The sequence below is a fragment of the Lissotriton vulgaris genome, chromosome 1_1, assembly GCF_964263255.1.
Source record: "Lissotriton vulgaris chromosome 1_1, aLisVul1.2, whole genome shotgun sequence".
Lineage (NCBI taxonomy): Eukaryota > Metazoa > Chordata > Amphibia > Caudata > Salamandridae > Lissotriton > Lissotriton vulgaris.
The window spans coordinates 625,377,253-625,396,308 of NC_141685.1; the positions used below are offsets into that span (position 1 = coordinate 625,377,253).

General features: G+C 47.0%; 2 protein-coding genes across 3 annotated transcripts in view; one reads left to right on the forward strand and one right to left on the reverse strand.

The window, feature by feature from the left end:
• Positions 1-590: 590 nt before the first annotated feature.
• LOC147747585 (uncharacterized) overlaps positions 591-19,056 on the reverse strand; it is a 38,854-nt gene continuing 20,388 nt past the window's right edge. The window contains exons 2-3 of the mRNA XM_086925702.1: positions 16,677-16,779; positions 591-1,033 (exon numbers count right to left, since the gene is read on the reverse strand). Coding sequence (XP_086781828.1) covers positions 591-1,033; positions 16,677-16,779 — 546 coding nt within the window. The remainder of the gene's footprint in view (positions 1,034-16,676; positions 16,780-19,056) is intronic.
• Positions 7,163-19,056, forward strand: part of LOC147747586 (interferon-induced protein 44-like) — a 255,059-nt gene continuing 243,165 nt past the window's right edge. The window contains exon 1 of one of the 2 annotated variants that reach the window (XM_086954229.1): positions 7,163-7,318. The gene's annotated coding sequence lies outside the window, so the exon portion shown is untranslated. The remainder of the gene's footprint in view (positions 7,319-19,056) is intronic. The other variant, XR_015308305.1, reaches the window with a different exon arrangement.

A 19,056-nucleotide genomic window follows, 5' to 3' on the forward strand; every position in this document is an offset into this window, starting at 1 on the left:
TGTTGAACGTGTAAAATAATGACATTATATATTTTTTTTAAACATGCATTCTGACTTTGTATTTCAATATACATGTACCATAAAGGTTGTAAAAGACGATTGAGACGGATTGAAAAGTTATAACATGTGTTTATTACAAACAGGTAGCTAGGTTGGTCATTATTTTGACAAACTTTATTGAAGAAACCTATGAAGAAAAAAAAACTAGACACATTTACACACATAATACACACAATTATTCAGAAAGTCTGTAGAAACATCAAGGGGTAATCCACGTGAGGGGGGTTTGGGCAATGTCTTTTTGCGAGGTGGCACCACAGGTGCAGTGGTAGACCAATTAGGGGATAGCCTTTGAAAGTCAGAACCTGAAGGCAATGGTAGTAGGGGGGCCTTCAAATTTTCTAGCAGTCGACGGTGTTTATTATTACCAATGATCGTGGAGGGTATATTGAGTTCAGCAGTGGCTCGCAGAAACTGCTCCAACCTTGCGGTGCATTTTGAGGCGCTAGGATTTTGGGGTGCGTGAGACCTTTGACTAGATTGTACATGTGCGACCCTGCAACCGGTTGGCCCTTGTAGAGAAATTCGGCTCATTCATTGCAAGAGGTTAGGTCTTTAGAAGCTGCGAGTTTACTCATTATCATCTGCGCTTCCCCTTTGTGCCTTTGACTTATATTTTTTAAGAGATCGACAACAAAGGTATCTGAGGATGGTGCAAGATCGGGAGGCGGTTGTAGGGGCTGAGGGGCGTTGGCAGGAGTTGCTAGTTGTTCAGAGTCTGGGGTATATAGAGTCAGCTTGTTTTTCTCAGTATTCCACTGGGTGTAGTAATGTAAGAATTTTTTGAGAGTGCTGGTGTAAACGTTAGCCTTGTCGTAGGGGATTAGATCAGTCCTGCTCAAAATGTCTTTAATTTCAGTATCCAGACGTAGAGTCTCATTTCTACGGATATCCCAGGCGTTGTCCGAGGAAGACCCCATATGCTCCTTTTGCTGCCTAGGAACCAGATACATTTTTGTGCCATGATCCATCACTGGCCCGAGAGGAGGGTTGTAATTACAGTTATAGCTATACCCAGCAAGTTACCTATAAAGCCCCCAGACTGTTTCACCAGTTTCTTCTTGGTGATGAGTGTGGCCCTTTTTTTACTGAGATTCTTGATAAGACCCCTCTTCTTCAGAACCTGTAACTGAAGCTTTGATATAGGGACATTGCCTTTTAGGGTGTTTAGGGCTATTTCTGAAATGTCAGACACTAAATCGTCAGAAGCGGTGCCCTGGATGGCCTTACTGTGTTGGGGGCTGGCTGTAGCAAGCATTTTCAGGAGAGCTAAATTGCGGCGCAGGGGGGCAGACATGGTCAACACTGTGCGTTATAAGGGCGGGTCTGTAAATGGCTCTAAAAGACATCATCGCAGCTTTTTATAGGTCCTGGTCTTGGGTTTTGGGGTGTAAACTACCAGTAGCTCTGTTGGAAAAATATCAGCCCTCAGTCTATATTCTTCTAGAGTTTCATTTTTTAAGTCTACCAGCAGGTACCCGTGGGGTTTTACTGTAGCGTTGTTAAAGGCCTCCATTAAGAAGTGGGTCTTTCCGGGGTATATCTGTTTAGCTATGACGGCGATTTGCTGTTTGTCACGGGGGGTTTTAAATAAAACAAGGTATGAAGCTTTGAGAGCTATAGACCGACTGTTCTTTCCCTTGTAAAACAAGTTCTGCACAATGTAGCAGATGCTTAGATTGCGATGATGTGAATATTGAGTAAAAGCTCTCTCTAACTCCGGATGATCACCACCTTCACGCATAAGGTCATCGACAATTATCATATTTACAAGGGTCGGGGACAGTAGCTCATCATCGTTGAGGTTATCCGGTATACCCTCTATAAATTTGATATGGGGGAACCTCCAGGCCAAGTCTGTCTAAAGAGGCTGCCAGCATGAATAAAGCCACACAATGTTGTTAGGGGTTGGGATAAAACAGAGTCTGCATTTTCTAAGAGCTTTTTTATAAAGTAGCTTTTACCTCAGGTTGAGGGCCCTGCTAGCACGCAGGAGAATGGATGCTGTAACCTAGTGTCCATGATGTGGTGGCTGTCTCTCTAATGGGCCTAATACCCATAAGGCAGTGTTTTATAGTTAGCAGTCAGGACCCTTTTATCAAAAACAACTCGCAATGTTTTATGTAGGGGCTGAGTTGTAATTTCCCACTTCTTTTTGGATCTGACTATGCAGGGCTGGTTCACGACTATAGATTTAGCATTCTCAGAATCGTCTGCTGTAGCGTATTCATGCACCAGATTCTTCAAACTATCAAAATTTATTTTTAGGGTATTGCTGACATTTAATGTTATCCCTTTGACCTTCATACAGACTTTGTTCTTATTTGTGCAGTAACTGTATGTCTTAGGTCCTGAGAACGTATATTCTAATATATACTCATCCTTATCTAGCTTGCTGGTCAGATTACCCAGATTATCCCCTAGAGGAGGGTCTTCATCCCCGGGTTTGCTCAGAAAAATCACAGAGTCTTTATCATGATACAAGCAGCGATCCTGGAGCATATCCATAACCCTGTAAAGCTCTAGACGAGCGTGGGCTGTCGTGAAGCAGGCTATAAAAATGTTATGTTGTTAATCGTTGTGGGGTACTCTTGGGTGTATTTCCAACACAAAGCAGCGGTATTGTCATCGATATACTCACAGCTGGACACCTCATAGCAAGGGGCAAACAAGTACTTGAACAGTTCATCAGGATCTGTTATTAAGGTAGTATTTGACAAGTTTGTAGGCTGTGCAAATTTTCCCCATAAGGAGTTGAGACAGAGTTTGGCTAACTGTCATCGTGCAGGATTGACCTCTTTCAGATGGGGGCGTAAACGGATACCCTCATGAGCGTAGTAGTCAGCAATGTATTTCTGTTTTGCATCCTGACTAGTACACCATTCTGGATACCCGGAGGCCTCCTGTTTGTCTCTGAGAAACAAATTAATGTAGGGGGCAAAGAGTTGTGTTGTATTGCTCTTAAAATGCCACACTTCATGTACTCTACCGAGCCTGTACCCTTTCTCTAAGGCAGCTTGTACCTCGATGCTACACCAGGTCCCTGTGAGCATCCGTTGTTCTTTGTTGTGTCTGCAACCGTCAACCTCTTTCAACATCGCACATGTTCGACAGAGGGGGAACATGAGCTTACCATTGACTCTGAATGGTAACACCGGAAAGTAAAGCTGCTTAGGAGGATATATTTCACATTTGACCAACCCAAAGTATTCGGATAGGGGCTTAAAATCTCTATAGATGATGGTGGGGTGACCCAAGGGGTATAACTTAATTTTGTTCACATGCTTATCAGGAGCATTCCATAGTTCCATGTGTACCAATTTTATTCTTAATCTCTAAAGCCCTGATTTTTAAGGGCCAGTGGACCCTCCCTAATGGATTTTCATCCCATGCAATTCTTGAACTGGAGATTTTTGTGGAGAAAGGCACTCCACGAGTTAGGTTTTTAATAAACATTATTTACAAGAGGAGGGAGGGGTTCAGATATGTACTGAAGAGATAAAGGAACTTTTGATCAGGAGACATGTGTCTGCCCCACAAAGTGTGGTGTTGGGTGCATTAAAGTATTTGTAAGGGGGCTTTTGACAGCAAAGGGTGTGGAAATATAAAAAATGATGGAGAACAGAAGCAGATTGTAGAAAAGACTGTTCGGGACATGCATGATACATTTTTAGGACACTCGTCCTTAGCAAATAGAAAAGAGTTGGAAAAGCCTAAACAGGTGCTAAGCGACTTTTATTATACTAAACGCTGTGCATCCAATCTGGCTTACATGCAGAAGGTTTATGAGGAGAGTAATTTTACAAGAAGATTTTTTGCTAGCCAAGCATGTAAACAAGCTGCAAATAATATGATCCATGGTTCAAAGTGCCCAGTCCCTGGGGCAAGTTGTAAGGAGCAGGGTAAAATGGGTGAAATTTTGCTCAAACACTATAGGCAACTTTCTAGTCAGAATCAAGTAATTGATAAAGAAGCTTTAGGCAACTTTCTGGAGGGACTGAATAGTCCTACTCTTCCTGAAGATGTGGAGAATATAGCCCACCCCTTTTCAAAAGAAGAAATAGTTGAGGTGGTTAAAAGCCTTCCAAACTGCAAGGTATGTGGTCCGGATGGCTTCCTGGCTGAATTTTTAAGTCATTCCTGGAGGTGTTAGTGGATTACCTATTATTGGTTGCTAATGCCATGTTGGAGGATGGACTTATACCAACCTCATTTAATATAGGAAACATGGTCAGTTTAAAAAAAAAAGAAAAGAAGGTGAAGACCCACATTCTTATCATATGAGCACATTGTTAAATTCGGACAATAAGATTATAATGAAACTACTATCTAACAGATTCAATTCCATAGAGGTAAAGCTAATTCACCAGAACCAAAATGGTTTAATAGCTGGACGACTGGAACAAATGCACACTATTTAGCTGGGTCGTTAGATTATCTCTCAGTCAATAATACTCCTGCCATAATTATCCTGTTGGATGCAGAGAAGGCATTCAAACTTGTGGTCTAGGAAATGCTTTTCTGTACTTTAGCTAAATTTGGGATACCTACCCAGATCACAAGGTTAATATATAGGATGTACAGGAATTTTGAGGCCAGGATTATTTTAAGTGTCACAGAGGCCAGCAGACTGCATGTTTGCCATGGCACTCAGCAGGGATTTCCCCAATCACTGGTTTTATTTGCCTTTTTATTGAGCCATTACCAATTTGGATTAGGGAGAACAGAGATATTCACCCTCCTATATCACAAAAGGGGAAGATAAAACTATATGCTGATTACATAATTTTGTTTCTGGGTGCTAATAACTGTTTGCAGGGAAAACCCTTTGAAGTTTATTTGTTTTCTGAGGAGCAAAGGGGATATACAATTAACAGAAAGAAAACGAAAGTTATTCTTTGCAGCTGTCGTTCTGATAGATTATTCCCACCTGTAGCCCCCTGTATAAATGATCAGCCAAAGAGATATTTTGCCATCAGATATTCTTCAAAATTGAGGATGAATACAATTAAATTTGCCTAGCTACTTTTAAAAGTCAAAACTATGTTTGAATGATGGAATTTGCATCCTTTAACTATTCTAGGGAGGTTTGCCATGATGAAAATGGTGGTTCTTCCATTGTTTCATTTTCTGCTATGCCTTGTGTTATACCAACACTAGTTTTTTTCTTTTAAGTGGAATCTCTTTTTACATCATTTATCTGGCAAAACAAAACCGCCAGATTAGCACTTGGCACCTTATGTGAAGGATTGGAGGAGTGTGGTTTAACACTCCCCAATTTGAGGGATTACTATTTTGCTTATTTTGCACATACATGTCCAGATTTAATGTGAAACTCAGATCAGGTGGAATTTAAAAAAACAATCTCATTCATCTGATCTTTATTGAATAAGATATTCGAGATGTGTTAAAATTAACAAAGACACTCAAGAAAGTTTGCTATAAAAGCCTAAGGTGTTTTTTTTAGGAAACACAAAGATGTTTACCGGAGATATGCAATTCCCTACATTAATGCGGCTACACCCATTGGCTGGGGATTCAGGGGCCAAGATGGATCCCAACATCGTGCTAAAGTGGGAGAGAGCGGGGTTCAGTAACATAACAGATTTTATGATGGAAGAGTCTGTCAGAAATCCAAGAATTAGTTCAAGGCAATGTTTTACTCCTTGTAACCTACAGAATTTTGGGCAGTATATTTATTAATCTGGAGATTGGGTAGATCTATGGTAGACGAAAAATTGTAACGGAGCTAGTTGAAATTCCTTATTGTAAATAAAATGGAAAATGGAATAGATGGCTTGCTTCTAGGAAGTGTCCCAATCTGTGTCATAAGGCAATTAATAATGGCAAAAGTATAAACAGCTTGAATTCACTAGAAAAATGTGGGATGCAATTAATATATTAAATGTTAAGGTCTTGAGAGGAGCTAATTGGCAGAGTATGCAATTTTATAGAAAATGTCTGCTTTATAGAACCCTACAATGTTTAGCCCTAGTTAACCCTACATGGTCAAGTCACTGTTTTAGATATAGTTTGGGGGCTTTCGCAAATTGGTCACATGTTATCGGGCAGTGCGCTGTTATCCAAGATCTCTGGAATGAGATATTTGGATTATTGGAAAAGGTTTGGCAGATACATTTAGCTCCCAGTACATGGTGGATGGTTTTAGATTGCGATACTGTCACTCAATAATTTATAAAGTTGCTGCATGTTACAATGGTAGAGAGTAGATCCTTATTGCTTAAAAGTGTAGAACACGATTGATATCCACAGTAAAGGAGTGGGTGTCGAAGATTAAGTAAGTAAGGAATAAAGAGTATTCTCTTTGCTGCAGGGGTATTAGGATTTTTACAAAATCTGGGGGCAGTTTTTGGTAGAAATCTCTGTGTAGGACAAAGAGTTTGATTGTCTTTTCCGATATCCCTTTTTTTTTATTCGTTTTCTATATCAATGAAATATGCAATTTTAAGGTTGATTTCTTGATGGATTTATATTGCTAAGAAATGTGAGCTGTACATATATTCAAGTGTTGGTGTTTGTGTATTGTGATTTTGTGTTTTTTGCTTTCTCACTATGATGGATTTAAATATAAACCTATTTTTTTTAAGTTTCTCAAGTCCATGCCTCAGCTAAATCCAGTCAGGATATTTTTTGCATTGTGGGATTTTTAGTTTTGTTAATTCAGGGGAAAAAAATGGGAATAGCCTTACTTGCTAAGAAAAAAAAACGGGCCGGTATGAGTTTGACTTGAGATCTCTGCTGCTTTGGTCAAAATTTAATTTCTAATGGAGACACTCGAGATGGCACACACAAGACTTGAATTGTTACACAAGCTATAGGGAAACATGGATTGAACATGAGGTTGAAAACTGTCCTGTTTCACATGGACATGACAGCTTTATATTATGCATAACATCCACAGCCTATCCTGGCTCTAAAGCCAACAAATATTGGAATCTGGGACATGCAGATTGCTTTAACCAATGCAACAATTTTATAAATTTCAGACTGTGTGGTTACGGTCGTGTCATACTTTTTCATAGCTATTCTTGGCCACGCCCACTCGCTGGTGTTGAATATGCCTCTTCTGCCGAATCGCTGAATCAACATTGTTTCTTTTAGCTAGTAAAGGGTTAACATTTCGCTCTCTGAGAGCTGCGTTTTTTACAGCTATGCACCCACCCCTTTTTAAGTACTTTCGGTTTTAGTTCCTTACTTACTGGAATTGTGTAAATTAAACGAGGGTGCGGATTGCAAGGTAAGGAGCGAACACTTTTAACTTTAACTTGTATAAGTATATTCACCTTTGCTTTCATTTAGAAGGATTTCCTTTCATGGTAAGAGATAGCTGTTAGACAAACAGGACGTTTTGTGTTTTGCATTATGTTTATGCCGGATCACTGCCTTACTGATTTCCGTTTCCTCTCTTCAGACAGCGCGTTGTTCCAAGCGTTCTAACCTCGCTGTCCGTAGATTTAAAAGTAGTGTATTATGACATATCTTCTGCCTCTGTGTGAGTGTGTGGTGGTGGTGTAATCCATGTTTTGTACGGCCCGTAGTTTGCCATATGTTAATTCGCCGCACTCTGTTTTTATTATTCAGCTGGTTTTCGTTTTGCCTGAGGCTGGCTTTGTACATGGCATAAGCATCCAGCGCGCTTTCGCTCCGACCCCTTCTTCCTACGATTGGATCAATTTTCTCCCAAAATCAGTTAGGGCTCATATATATCAGTTTCCATAGATTTTGTTTGTATTGATGTCACAATGATTCTGCCCCCACCCCTTGAAGAAGATATTGTCCCTTGGACAGAATAGAGACCCCTGAAAGCCCCGCCCACCCGACCCCCAGTACCCTTCATTACACTCATGTAAAGTCTTGTAATCACACTCTACTCTCAAATTAATCATTTTCTTTTTCGAAGGGAAAGCGCAAGTACCTCATACACACCACAGACCCCGCCCTGCACAGTATGTCCTGGGATCCTTCAAGCGCAGCCCTTCCCATCAAAGTTCTACTGAGCTAACGCGATCAATACAGCATAAGGGATCAAAGGGAATGCACAGAAAATCAGGATCCCAGAGCAGTAGCGGTGGGTGACATTTCAAAGTGGTGGGGCGGCAAGTGGTCTGCGAAGTTAAGTACAGCCCAATAGCAATCAACGTATTGGCGTTGCCACAACTGCCTCTCCCTCCCTCTGTGTCACTCCATCCCTCACTCCCTCCCTCTGTGTCACTCCATCCCTGTGTGTCACCCCCTCCCTCTGTGTCACCCCCTCCCTCTGTGTCACCCCCTCCTTCTGTGTCACCCCCTCCTTCTGTGTCACACCCTCCCTCTGTGTCACACCCTCCCTCTGTGTCACCCCCTCCTTCTCTGTCACCCCCTCCTTCTCTGTCACCCCCTCCTTCTGTGTCACTCACTCCTTCTGTGTCACCCCCTCCCTCTGTGTCACTCCCTCCCACGTTCTGTCCCCGCTTCCCTCACTTCCTCCTACTGTCCTTCACCTCACACGTTTCTCTTCCACCCACCTATCTCTTCTCCCTTGCTTGGGTCACTCTTTCCCTCAACCCTCCCCCCCTATTTTTCACATGCTCTTCCTCTTCCTTCGTGCCTGCCCTCCCCTCTCAGCAGTGACCTAGCTTCTCTCCTCACCCCCCTCTCTCTCTCCCTCTCTCTTACATTCTCTTATCTTCTCTCAGGGCTGTCTTCTCTCTTCTCGTCCCCTTCTCTGCACGTTGCCCCCGTCTCCCTTTCTGCGTCTCGTTCTCTCCGTCCACGCTCTTATCTCGTTTTCCTCCCTCGGCCCCCTCCACTTCACTCCCGCCTCTCGCTCTCTCTCTCGATGTGAAAGAGATGCTACTTAAAAAAAACACTGCACCAACATCACAGTAAGTTGATAGCACCGCAATAGGAAAAACAGTGCTGCTGCTTAAGTGTTGTTCGAAAGCAAAATGTTGCATATTTTACGCGAAACAAAATAGTGTTTCTAATTTTGGATCCGATATAGAAATTTCTACCTGTGACACAGACAACGGAAAGGCGTGCGAGTTGGACGGCTGAAGTGGACGCATCTTCACACCATTGCACACACAATTTCACAGGTTTCCATGACACTTATTCGGTGACTGTGGGCAGATGGAGAGGCTATCACTGTTTGCTTCAGCTGTAACCGGAATCGGGCACCGCCGGCGCCAACGACCAGTCCTCCTTGGCTTACGACGAGACGAATGCTGCCGCCGGGCCAACCCTACGCGCGGCATCCAATGGGATGCCGCTTGCAGGTGGACCAGCCAATCCTGGGGCTGCAGCAGCGCCAGGATTGGCTAGGGGGTCACATTTGCTGCTCGCCCTTTCGCCCCTAGGAAACCCGGGCTACAGCAGCACTGTGAAGCACCCCAGGGTCCCACTGGGGAACTTACAGTGCGCATGCTTGAAAAAGTTGAAAACTTTCTCAAGCATGCGTACTGTAAGTACCCCAGCCGGACTGCGCACTACGGCCTGCTGCAGCCTGAGTGTGTGGACTGTCACTCAAGCTGCAGCAGGCCACCCCCCTGCGGAATTTTTAAGATACGGCCGGCGGCCGCGATGCGTCCATGGTGGCTGGTGGGGCTCCGCCCCTACGCCCCAATGGACGCACCGCTGCTGTCCCAGAGTACATCTGTAGATAAGTCGCATTAGGAATCGAAAGACCCACCACGTATGCAGAATACATGTCCACTGTACTTGCAGGGTATGGTCTGCATCTGTGTGATATGATGTACCCAGTACTATAACGAGCAGTGTCAAAAAACGTAGGGGCATATTATTAAGAACGGCGTTCTTGCCGGTTTAGCGGCAGAAAACTGCTGCTAAAGCGGCGATAATGGGCTTGATAGTATGCCCTTGTGAATTCCAATAGAAATCCATGTTCTGGTGTGAACCTGGGCTTCTATTGGAATTCCCCAGGGCATATTATCAAGCCCATATGGCCGGGATGCCCGCCACCCCCTCCCAACACCAATTCCCAATGGGAGTAGACAGACACAGGATTGAACTTTTGGAAGGCGGGGGGGAGTTACCCCCCCCGGCCGTATTTATTAAAATATGAAACAAAATTTAAAACATTAAATAAAAGTTTCATAAATTATGTACAATTTTACATTTATTACATTTCGATGAAGACATGTTCTTTGGCTAACCTTAACAGATCTCTAATACAAAGGTTTCCTAGCCGAGTCTAGCATCCTGAAAAATGCATACATTCTAAATTAAAATTGTACATCCTAGCATTAAGGGCCAACGGCAAGGTCTTAACCGGTGTCAGATCCCTACTACCAAACTCCCGCCCTGACGGTGTGAGTGGCGCATGCGCAGAGGACTTTACCCTCATTGCCACCTGTAACTTCCCTTGTCGTGGGGGCCCCCTTTTCACTCGACGCCATCTTAAAGGTCGTCCGAGTTCCCGTGTGAGGTATCTGTAGGAAGGACAGCGTGGACTCCCCCCATCCCACACTCTCTATCCGCCGTCGCGGATATCCGGCCCCCGGGAAATTCGTCGGAGGGGCATCTAGCCGCCTCCCCCCCTGGGAGGGGCCTATGGCCGTCTCCCCCTAGGCGACCCATCCTTAGTGGGTGCCGCCTCCCAGTGGAAGGGGCCAATGGCCACCTCCCCCGGGCGCTCCCATCCATTCTGGGTGGCGCCCCCTCTAGGGACCTTGAAATTACTGCTCACCGATCATGACCTTACCGCCCGACCAAAATATGAATACGACAGTTGTTTTACCTACTAAGAGAAGAAAAAATTCTAACATGGCCTTGATGAGTCATCAACTTCATTCTCCTGCAAAGGGAAACATTATCCTAAAACCGAAGCCACATCATTCTATGACACATTTCCTTACTTTTCTACAAAGGAAAAAAGGCCTATATATTTCTATCTTAATCAAACTTTATTTAGACAAACATTGCCATAAGGGGCTGGTGGGTGGGTCAAAATTGTCGCTTGTTCCGTCGAGGGCTCACGAGCAACGAGTTGGTGCAGCCTTCAGAGCACAGGAACAAGAGGACGCTTCTTCGGATTCCCGCTCTATTTATCCATCTGCGGGACGGCGGGGACCCTCCTCCGGTGCGCCTACTGGGCGTGGTCTACCGTGCGGGTGTCTAGGACAACCCCTTCTGGGCGGAAAAGGGCGCGCCCCGGCTACGCCACTTCGGGCATACCAGCCGAGCCACGCCTCCCGCCCAAAATGGTTTCCCGGGGGGATCGGGGCACCCAACCATACGTTCGGGGGGACCAAGTGGTCGCCCCTTTCCATATGGCCGGGATGCCCGCCACCCCCTCCCAACACCAATTCCCAATGGGAGTAGACAGACACAGGATTGAACTTTTGGAAGGCGGGGGGGAGTTACCCCCCCGGCTGTATTTATTAAAATATGAAAAAAATTTAAAAAACATTAAATAAAAGTTTCATAAATTATGTACAATTTTACATTTATTACATTTCGATGAAGACATGTTCTTTGGCTAACCTTAACAGATCTCTAATACAAAGGTTTCCTAGCCGAGTCTAGCATCCTGAAAAATGCATATATTCTAAATTAAAATTGTACATCCTAGCATTAAGGGCCAACGGCAAGGTCTTAACCGGTGTCAGATCCCTACTACCAAACTCCCGCCCTCACGGTGTGAGTGGCGCATGCGCAGAGGACTTTACCCTCATTGCCACCTGTAACTTCCCTTGTCGTGGGGGCCCCCTTTTCACTCGATGCCATCTTAAAGGTCGTCCGAGTTCCCGTGTGAAGTATCTGTAGGAAGGACAGCGTGGACCCCCCCACCCCATCCCACACTCTCTATCCGCCGTCGCGGATATCCGGCCCCCGGGAAATTTGTCGGAGGGGCATCTAGCTGCCTCCCCCCCTGGGAGGGGCCTATGGCCGTCTCCCCCTAGGCGACCCATCCTTAGTGGGTGCCGCCTCCCCGTGGAAGGGGCCAATGGCCGCCTCCCCTCGGGCGCTCCCATCCATTCTGGGTGGCGCCCCCCTCTAGGGACCTTGAAATTACTGCTCACCGATCATGACCTTACCGCCACAGGCTGGATAGTTGACCGACTATCCGGCCCCCCCAATCCTCCTAAAGGTCATGCTTCCTCAAACCCCTTAGCCATGCTATGAAGTCACCTATGAGTAAATCATTTCCCTCCCTGGACAGGTGAACCCCATCATTAAGAAACATGTGATCACCCCGAATACACCCGTGAGGAATGCTATGCAACGGCGCTGAGCGAAACAATTTCCCTATTTTATTGTTAACCCTTTTCACCGAGTGGTTCAACGCTGACACTGAAATGCCCCCCGCCAACTCTTCCTGGGGATCATGTGGGACCAGGCAATCGTGCACCCCGGGAGTTTTTTAGCCAACCAGCTAACTGCCGACAGGATGTGTTCCAACAACACTCGTCTTCCCAGCTTCACTAAGTCGTTGCCACCCAGGTGTACTATGACTACAGATGGCGGTGACCTTTGCCGCCCTAAAAGACCCTCAAAGAACGATTGAAATTGGTCAAAACAAAGACCGCCCTTCCCATGGAAGGTCACCCTGTACCCGTATTCTCTAGATGCGTGATTAGCGTCACCTGCCTTGAATACATCCCCGGCGCGCCTCACATATATGAGTGGCCCACGACCCATACCACTCTTTCTCCAGTCGGTGATCCTCGACCGCTGGTCTCCTGGTGCTGGATTGACTTCCAATTCCGCCCCGCGTGACAGGCTCGCGAAACTGTAATGCAAACAAAAGACAAGAAGCGTGAGTGCAAGTCAATTGATCTCTACAACATGTGCAATCGCACATACCTTTTGAAGCAATTCGAGGACCAACGGCCCAGCTGTTTTACTTCCTCCGCACTCTGACCCCGGGCTGTAGCCTCAGTAGCAGCCCCTATCCTAAATGAGTGGGTCCCAAAATCGCACGGGTCCATGCCCGCGGCAACGATTGACAGTGCTAACACCCTCTGAAACTGAAACCTCGTCAGTGGGGTGCCATCCTTGTGCCTCAGCAAGCTCCCCCCCCCCACGTAGCCGTTCTCAATGCCAAGTACTCCTCTACGCATTTTATCGGACAAGTGGGGGACCCTTGTGCGCGCTGCACGATAACACTCTCACCCATGGCTCCCTGGTCAGTCTTGGACCTGGCTATCGAGATTACCATCGAATCACCCCTTATTTGGATGTGATCCCTGCCCAGGCCTCCCTCTATATCCTTCTTGTTCCTTGCGGCCAGTTCGCTCACCCGCATAGCCCCGTGGAATGCCAAAGCGAAAGCTGCCCGGAACAGAACTGCTTCGTAAAGGGAGGAGCACGTCTCATCTAGCCTCGCTAAGAGTAGAGACAATCTATTTAAACCAATCGGGTGCCTCGTATCCTGCTTGCGACCCTCGAGGCGTTGCCAGCCGCCGAGTGCCTTCCTAACCAAAAAGGAATCCGTCGGATCTCTTATGCCTTGCACCTGTGCCATGAACGAAATGGCCGCCCTATGCCTATTGGCCGTTGCTGCTGATCGGCCTCCTCTGTGCAGCGCAACCAGGAACCCCAGGAAGGATTCCTCCTGACCCCAGCTCTGTCTCCCTAATGGACCCAAAAATGCACAGTAGGAACGAAACGCTCCTTCGTATGCCTTCCTTGTTCTGGGCGCTAAGCTGGCTGCCACGAGGTCTTGTAATCCGGGGCACCGATTAGCCATAGTGCTTCGGGGAACGGTGCCGCCACTAGGTCCGCTGTGGGTAGATAGCCCCTGAAAGCCTGCATGTGTGAATGAGAGAGTGCATCAGCTGCATAATTCAGTACACCCGGCACATGTTTTGCCCTGAACTGTACATTCAATTTCATTCAACGTAATACGATTTCTTTCAATAATCTCAAGATCCACTTGCAGCGGGCTGCCTGCTGGTTAATGCACTCAACCACAGTCATATTATCAGACCAAAATACCACCGAGCGGTCCCTGAAATCGTCTGGCCATACCATCAGAGCAACCCAAATGGGGAATAGCTCCAAGAACCCAATGTTACCTGTCAGACCGCTGGAGTGCCACCACGTCGGCCATACTTGCGCCGACCATCGGCTACCAAAAATGGCGCCAAATCCCACGCTCCCAGCTGAGTCGGTCCACAAACCTAGTTCATCCGAAGATGCTGGCGGCTTGTTCCACACAACTCAACCGTTGAAATCCGCCAGAAATGCCAACGAAATGCGCATATCCTGACGAACCTCTGCCGACAGTCTTGTACGGTGGTGTCCCTCCCTGAGACCAACCATAGCTTGTGCAATAGAGCAAGAGAAGGGGCGGGCCATTGGTATCACCCTCAAGGCAAAGTTAAGCTGACCCACTGTTTGCTGTAACTGGTGCAGGGTCACTTTCTCCTTGCCCAGGCATTGTATCAGGGAAGCCCTACATTTGGCCACCTTTTCCATCGGTAAACGGAAACATCCTTCCACTGAATCGAGCTCAATTCCCAGAAACTCCAGTGAAGTAGATGGTCCGACCGTCTTACCTGGTGCCAGTGGGACTCCGAACTCCCGCATAAGGATGCAGAAGTCCCCTTAGCGCCTGCGCACATCTCGTATCGCCGGCTGCACCCAAAAATAAGAAGTCATCTAGATAGTGCATCACATGCTTATGGCCCGTGGCCTCGGTGAATACCCACTGTAAAAAACAGCTTAACATTTCAAAATACGCACAAGAAATGGAGCAACCCATCGGCATGCATTTATCCATGTAATAACTCCCCTGAAATGCAAAACCCAGCAAGCGCTGATCCTGTGGGTGTACCGGGAGCAACCGGAACGTCGATTCGATGTCCGATTTCGCCATCAGCGCCCCGGGGCCCAGGTGATTTAACATGGCCACGGCATCATCGAACGATGCGTACCGCACTGAACAAACGTCTGGGTCAATGGCTTCGTTCACCGAAGAACCCCTTGGGGCAGACAAGTTGTGAATGAGTCTAAACTCCCCCGGGTCTTTTTTCGGGACCACCCCTAACGGGGAACACACAAAATCGACCACTGGCGGGCGATGAAAAGGCCCCGCCACCCGCCCCAAGCTGACTTCTTTCGCAATCTTCTTTGCCGCAACGCTTGGGTTGTGTTGGACAGATAACTGATTTTTACAAAAGGAGTCCCCCCGAAAATCCCCCGCCGGGATGTTAAAGCCATATAGGAATCCCTTCCTCAACACCCCGGCGGATTCATGATCAGGGTATTTGTTCAACCAAGGAGTCAGAGCCATGATATCGACAGGTGTAGGCAATTGTTTATACAGTATCACGTCACTCTTGCTTAGACCCCCCCTTTCCTCCCGATCCGCTGTTTTTAGATCTACAGCTACTCTCCGGATGTGAGGAGTTCCCACAGCCTGCACACGCATGCCTGAACCTACATGCTCCCTGGGGCCTGTTACAGTTGCCTCTATTGAAGCCCCAACAAACCCCCCGCTTGCCGCCATTCCCGCCGGTCTTGGACTGATAGTCCCCACCGGTACCCGCTCGAAAGGGCACCGCGGGCTTTTGGCGGACTAACCCCGACCCACTCCCGCCCGGCGAGGACGTACCTGCCGCCCCAGGCAAGAGCTGCTTGTGCCATGACACCGAATCGAGGCAATCCCAAGTCAAAGTGGCATCGAACTCTTTCGCTTTCCGGAATTTCATATCGTAACCTTTCCATTCATCCCCCTCATACATGCTATAAAAATCCATAATCCTATTCTGATAACAGGTCAACTCGGTCATAATTTCAGGCTTCCGTTCTCCCATGACTGCAATAAATATGGAAAAGGCTTTGACCCAATTTGTTACCGTCTCATCAACCCTGAATTCCGCCATCTTGGCGCGCCATACACTAGGATGCCATAAATCTTTCTGGGATTTTGCATATTCCATCTCGCGATGGTCAGTCAATAATGAAAACATATTCACGTATTTCTCCCCCCATATCAGTTCTTTTGTGGCCCTAGGGATGTGCTGTGCCACCCTTTCACGTCTTGAAGGTAATGAACCCTCCCCTGCCATTGGCAATGTGTGCTTACCAGGTTCGGCCGTTGTGTCTTCCGCCTGTACCTGGCTGACCGCAGGTCCTCCTGGCGCTACCTGTGGGGGAACAAGAGGAACATTCGCCGTTGCAGCCTCTCTCGACTGCCGCAATTGCTCGATTATTAGTCTGGCCTCCTCGGCCGGATCCCCCGCGGCCACTGCCCCCCCTGCTTTCTTCTTGAGCCATGGCAACACCGCCGCTAACTGGATGGCCAATTCGGGGGGCATCTCTTCATCGTTAACAGGAGTAATTACAACCGGGATCGGTAAACCTATATCTGGGTTTGGTACCGGGCTGTCCGCCGGTGTGATGGGGGTGACTGGAGGTACCTCAGGAACCGGAACCTCCCCAGAAACCGCCCTCCTCTCAACCCGCTTCCCCCTACCCTCAGGGACGACTCCCGGCAAGGCCGGGCCTATTACCTTCTTCGGACGGCCTGCGTTGTTCTGGGCCGCTAACTGTTTCTTAACCTCGGCCAAACCTCGACCGATCGAGTCAACTTTTCCGAGCCTTCGGTCAATGCTCGCCATTCGGTTCGACAAATGGTGCAATACCTTCTCCATCTCGGAGCACTTTTCTGATTTCTTGCCGGCCATGGTTTCGAGTACTTCGCTCTAGTTGATCAACGAGGTCCTGGATCCGTCGAACTCCCAATAGCTGAAAGAGAAACAACAAGATTACAAGTTCTCAAAATTGCCGCTTGTTCCGTCGAGGGCTCACGAGCAAGGAGTTGGTGCAGCCTTCAGAGCACAGGAACAAGAGGACGCTTCTTCGGATTCCCGCTCTATTTATCCATCTGCGGGAGGGAGGGGACCCTCCTCCGGTGCGCCTACTGGGCGTGGTCTACCGTGCGGGTGTCTAGGACAACCCCTTCTGGGCGGGAAAGGGCGCGCCCCGGCTACGCCACTTCGGGCATACCAGCCGAGCCACGCCTCCCGCCCAAAATGGTTTCCCGGGGGGTTCGGGGCACCCAACCATACGTTCGGGGGGACCGAGTGGTCGCCCCTTTCCATTATCGTCGATTTAGCTGCAGTTTTCTGCCGCTAAACCAGCAATAATTTTAACGCTGTTCTTGATAATATGCCCCCAAGTCTGTAGCCATACCCTGTAGTTACTGGGAACAGCGTAAGGGCCTTCTGCCATACTCTAGACAGCTTAGTTAAAAAAAAAAAAACTAATAATAAAATACGTACATGCAAGAGCTTTGGTCAGCCTTCTTCTTCTATTGGTCTGTCAGGTCTCATTCAAGTTTTGCTTCTGCCCACGGCAGAATACAGCCTGGGACAATAGGTCAGCCCACAATTGGACGATGCATTTCCCCCCGCAAAATTAGGATAGCGGGGGAAATCTGACCGCGACCGTGGCTGGCGCAAACACCGCCTGCCACAGATACGCCACAGTTAATCATTCCGATTGCCTGGCGGACGGTCCACATCGCGTAAAATGGTGGCTGGGCCTAGCAGGCACTGTCCGCCAATTTACTATGCAGGCTGTCGGGATTGGTTTTGGGGGCCTGTTGCGGGCCCCCCTTGTGTTAGGGGGGTACAATATTTCCCTGCACTAAGTGGCAGGCACCCCGTGGTGCCTGCCACATAGTGCAGGGAAACGCACTGCCTTTCCCTTTAACATTGCGGCGGGTGCTGCAGCCTGCAGCACCTGCCACAATGTTAAAGTACAAGATGCAACCATCATGGTGGCGGTTGCATTGTGATTTGTAGTGCGGAACCGTCACATGACTGGATTCCGCCTGCCATCATAATTGGCCCCATAGCATTTATTTTTTCATTGTAATAGGGATTATAATTTTTTTACTTATTGTAATGATTGAAGATTATCTTGTTACAAATATTATTTATATATATGTGCGTGTATATATAAATGTTCACTGAAACCTGAAAATATTAGATATTTACTGAAAAAAACACAGGTTACAGGAACTTTATAGTTAGGCTGACATTTCACTCATACAAAACCAGAGAAAATCAGCCATTATAGTTAGCTGAGCTAACTATAACTTGCGCCCCCGCAATGCCCTGCTGATGACATCACATATTACATCACTCATGACATGGTCATTGTTAGGCTTGGCATCTTTTGGCGTGTTTCTCCAGTCTTTTTGCTTTCTAAACTCCCGGTTTTGACTCTGATTTTGCTGGTTTAGTGTCTCTGCACACTTTCTCACTGCTGTTCAGTGTTGAAGTGTAAGTGCAACTGTTGTAAATTGTATTATGGATTGGTGTTTCCATGATTGGCATATTTGATTTACTGGTAAGCACCTCTTAATGTGCACTGAGTATGCCAGGGCCTGTAAATCAAATGCTACTAGTGGCACTGCAGCACTGATTGCGCTACTCACACGAGTAGCCCTGAAAAGGTATCTCAGACCTGCCACTGCACCGTCTGCGTGCAGTTTGTAACTGCCATGTCAACCTGGCTAGTGCACCCACTTGCCATGCCCTAATCTTCCCTTTTCTTACATAAGTTACCCTTAAGGTAGGCCCAAAGTACCCCTGTGGGCAGTGTGCCGTGTATGTTAAAGGTAGGATATGTACTGGTGTGTGTAACATGTCCTGGCATTGAATGGCTGTGCATTTTATTTTTCACTATGGAAAGGCTATCTGTTCCATAGGGTAGAACGGGAGTTTTACTTGGAACATCTTATAAACATTGGGACAAGATGTGAAAGTGGAGTTTAGTATGCCTGGACTCAGAATATTAAAATGCTTCTTTTTAATAAAGATGATTTTTATTGTCTGTGTTTCAAAATACCACTTTTAGAAAGTAGGTATTTTCTTGCTTAGCCATTCTCTGTGCCTCTGCTGGGTTTGTGGATTGACTGTCTGGCTTTGGAGTGACAGGGGCTGGGGAAGTGCATTCTCTTCAGGAAGCCTCTGGGGGTGGTCGAGGTGTGTCCTGCCTTTCCTGGATGAGTCA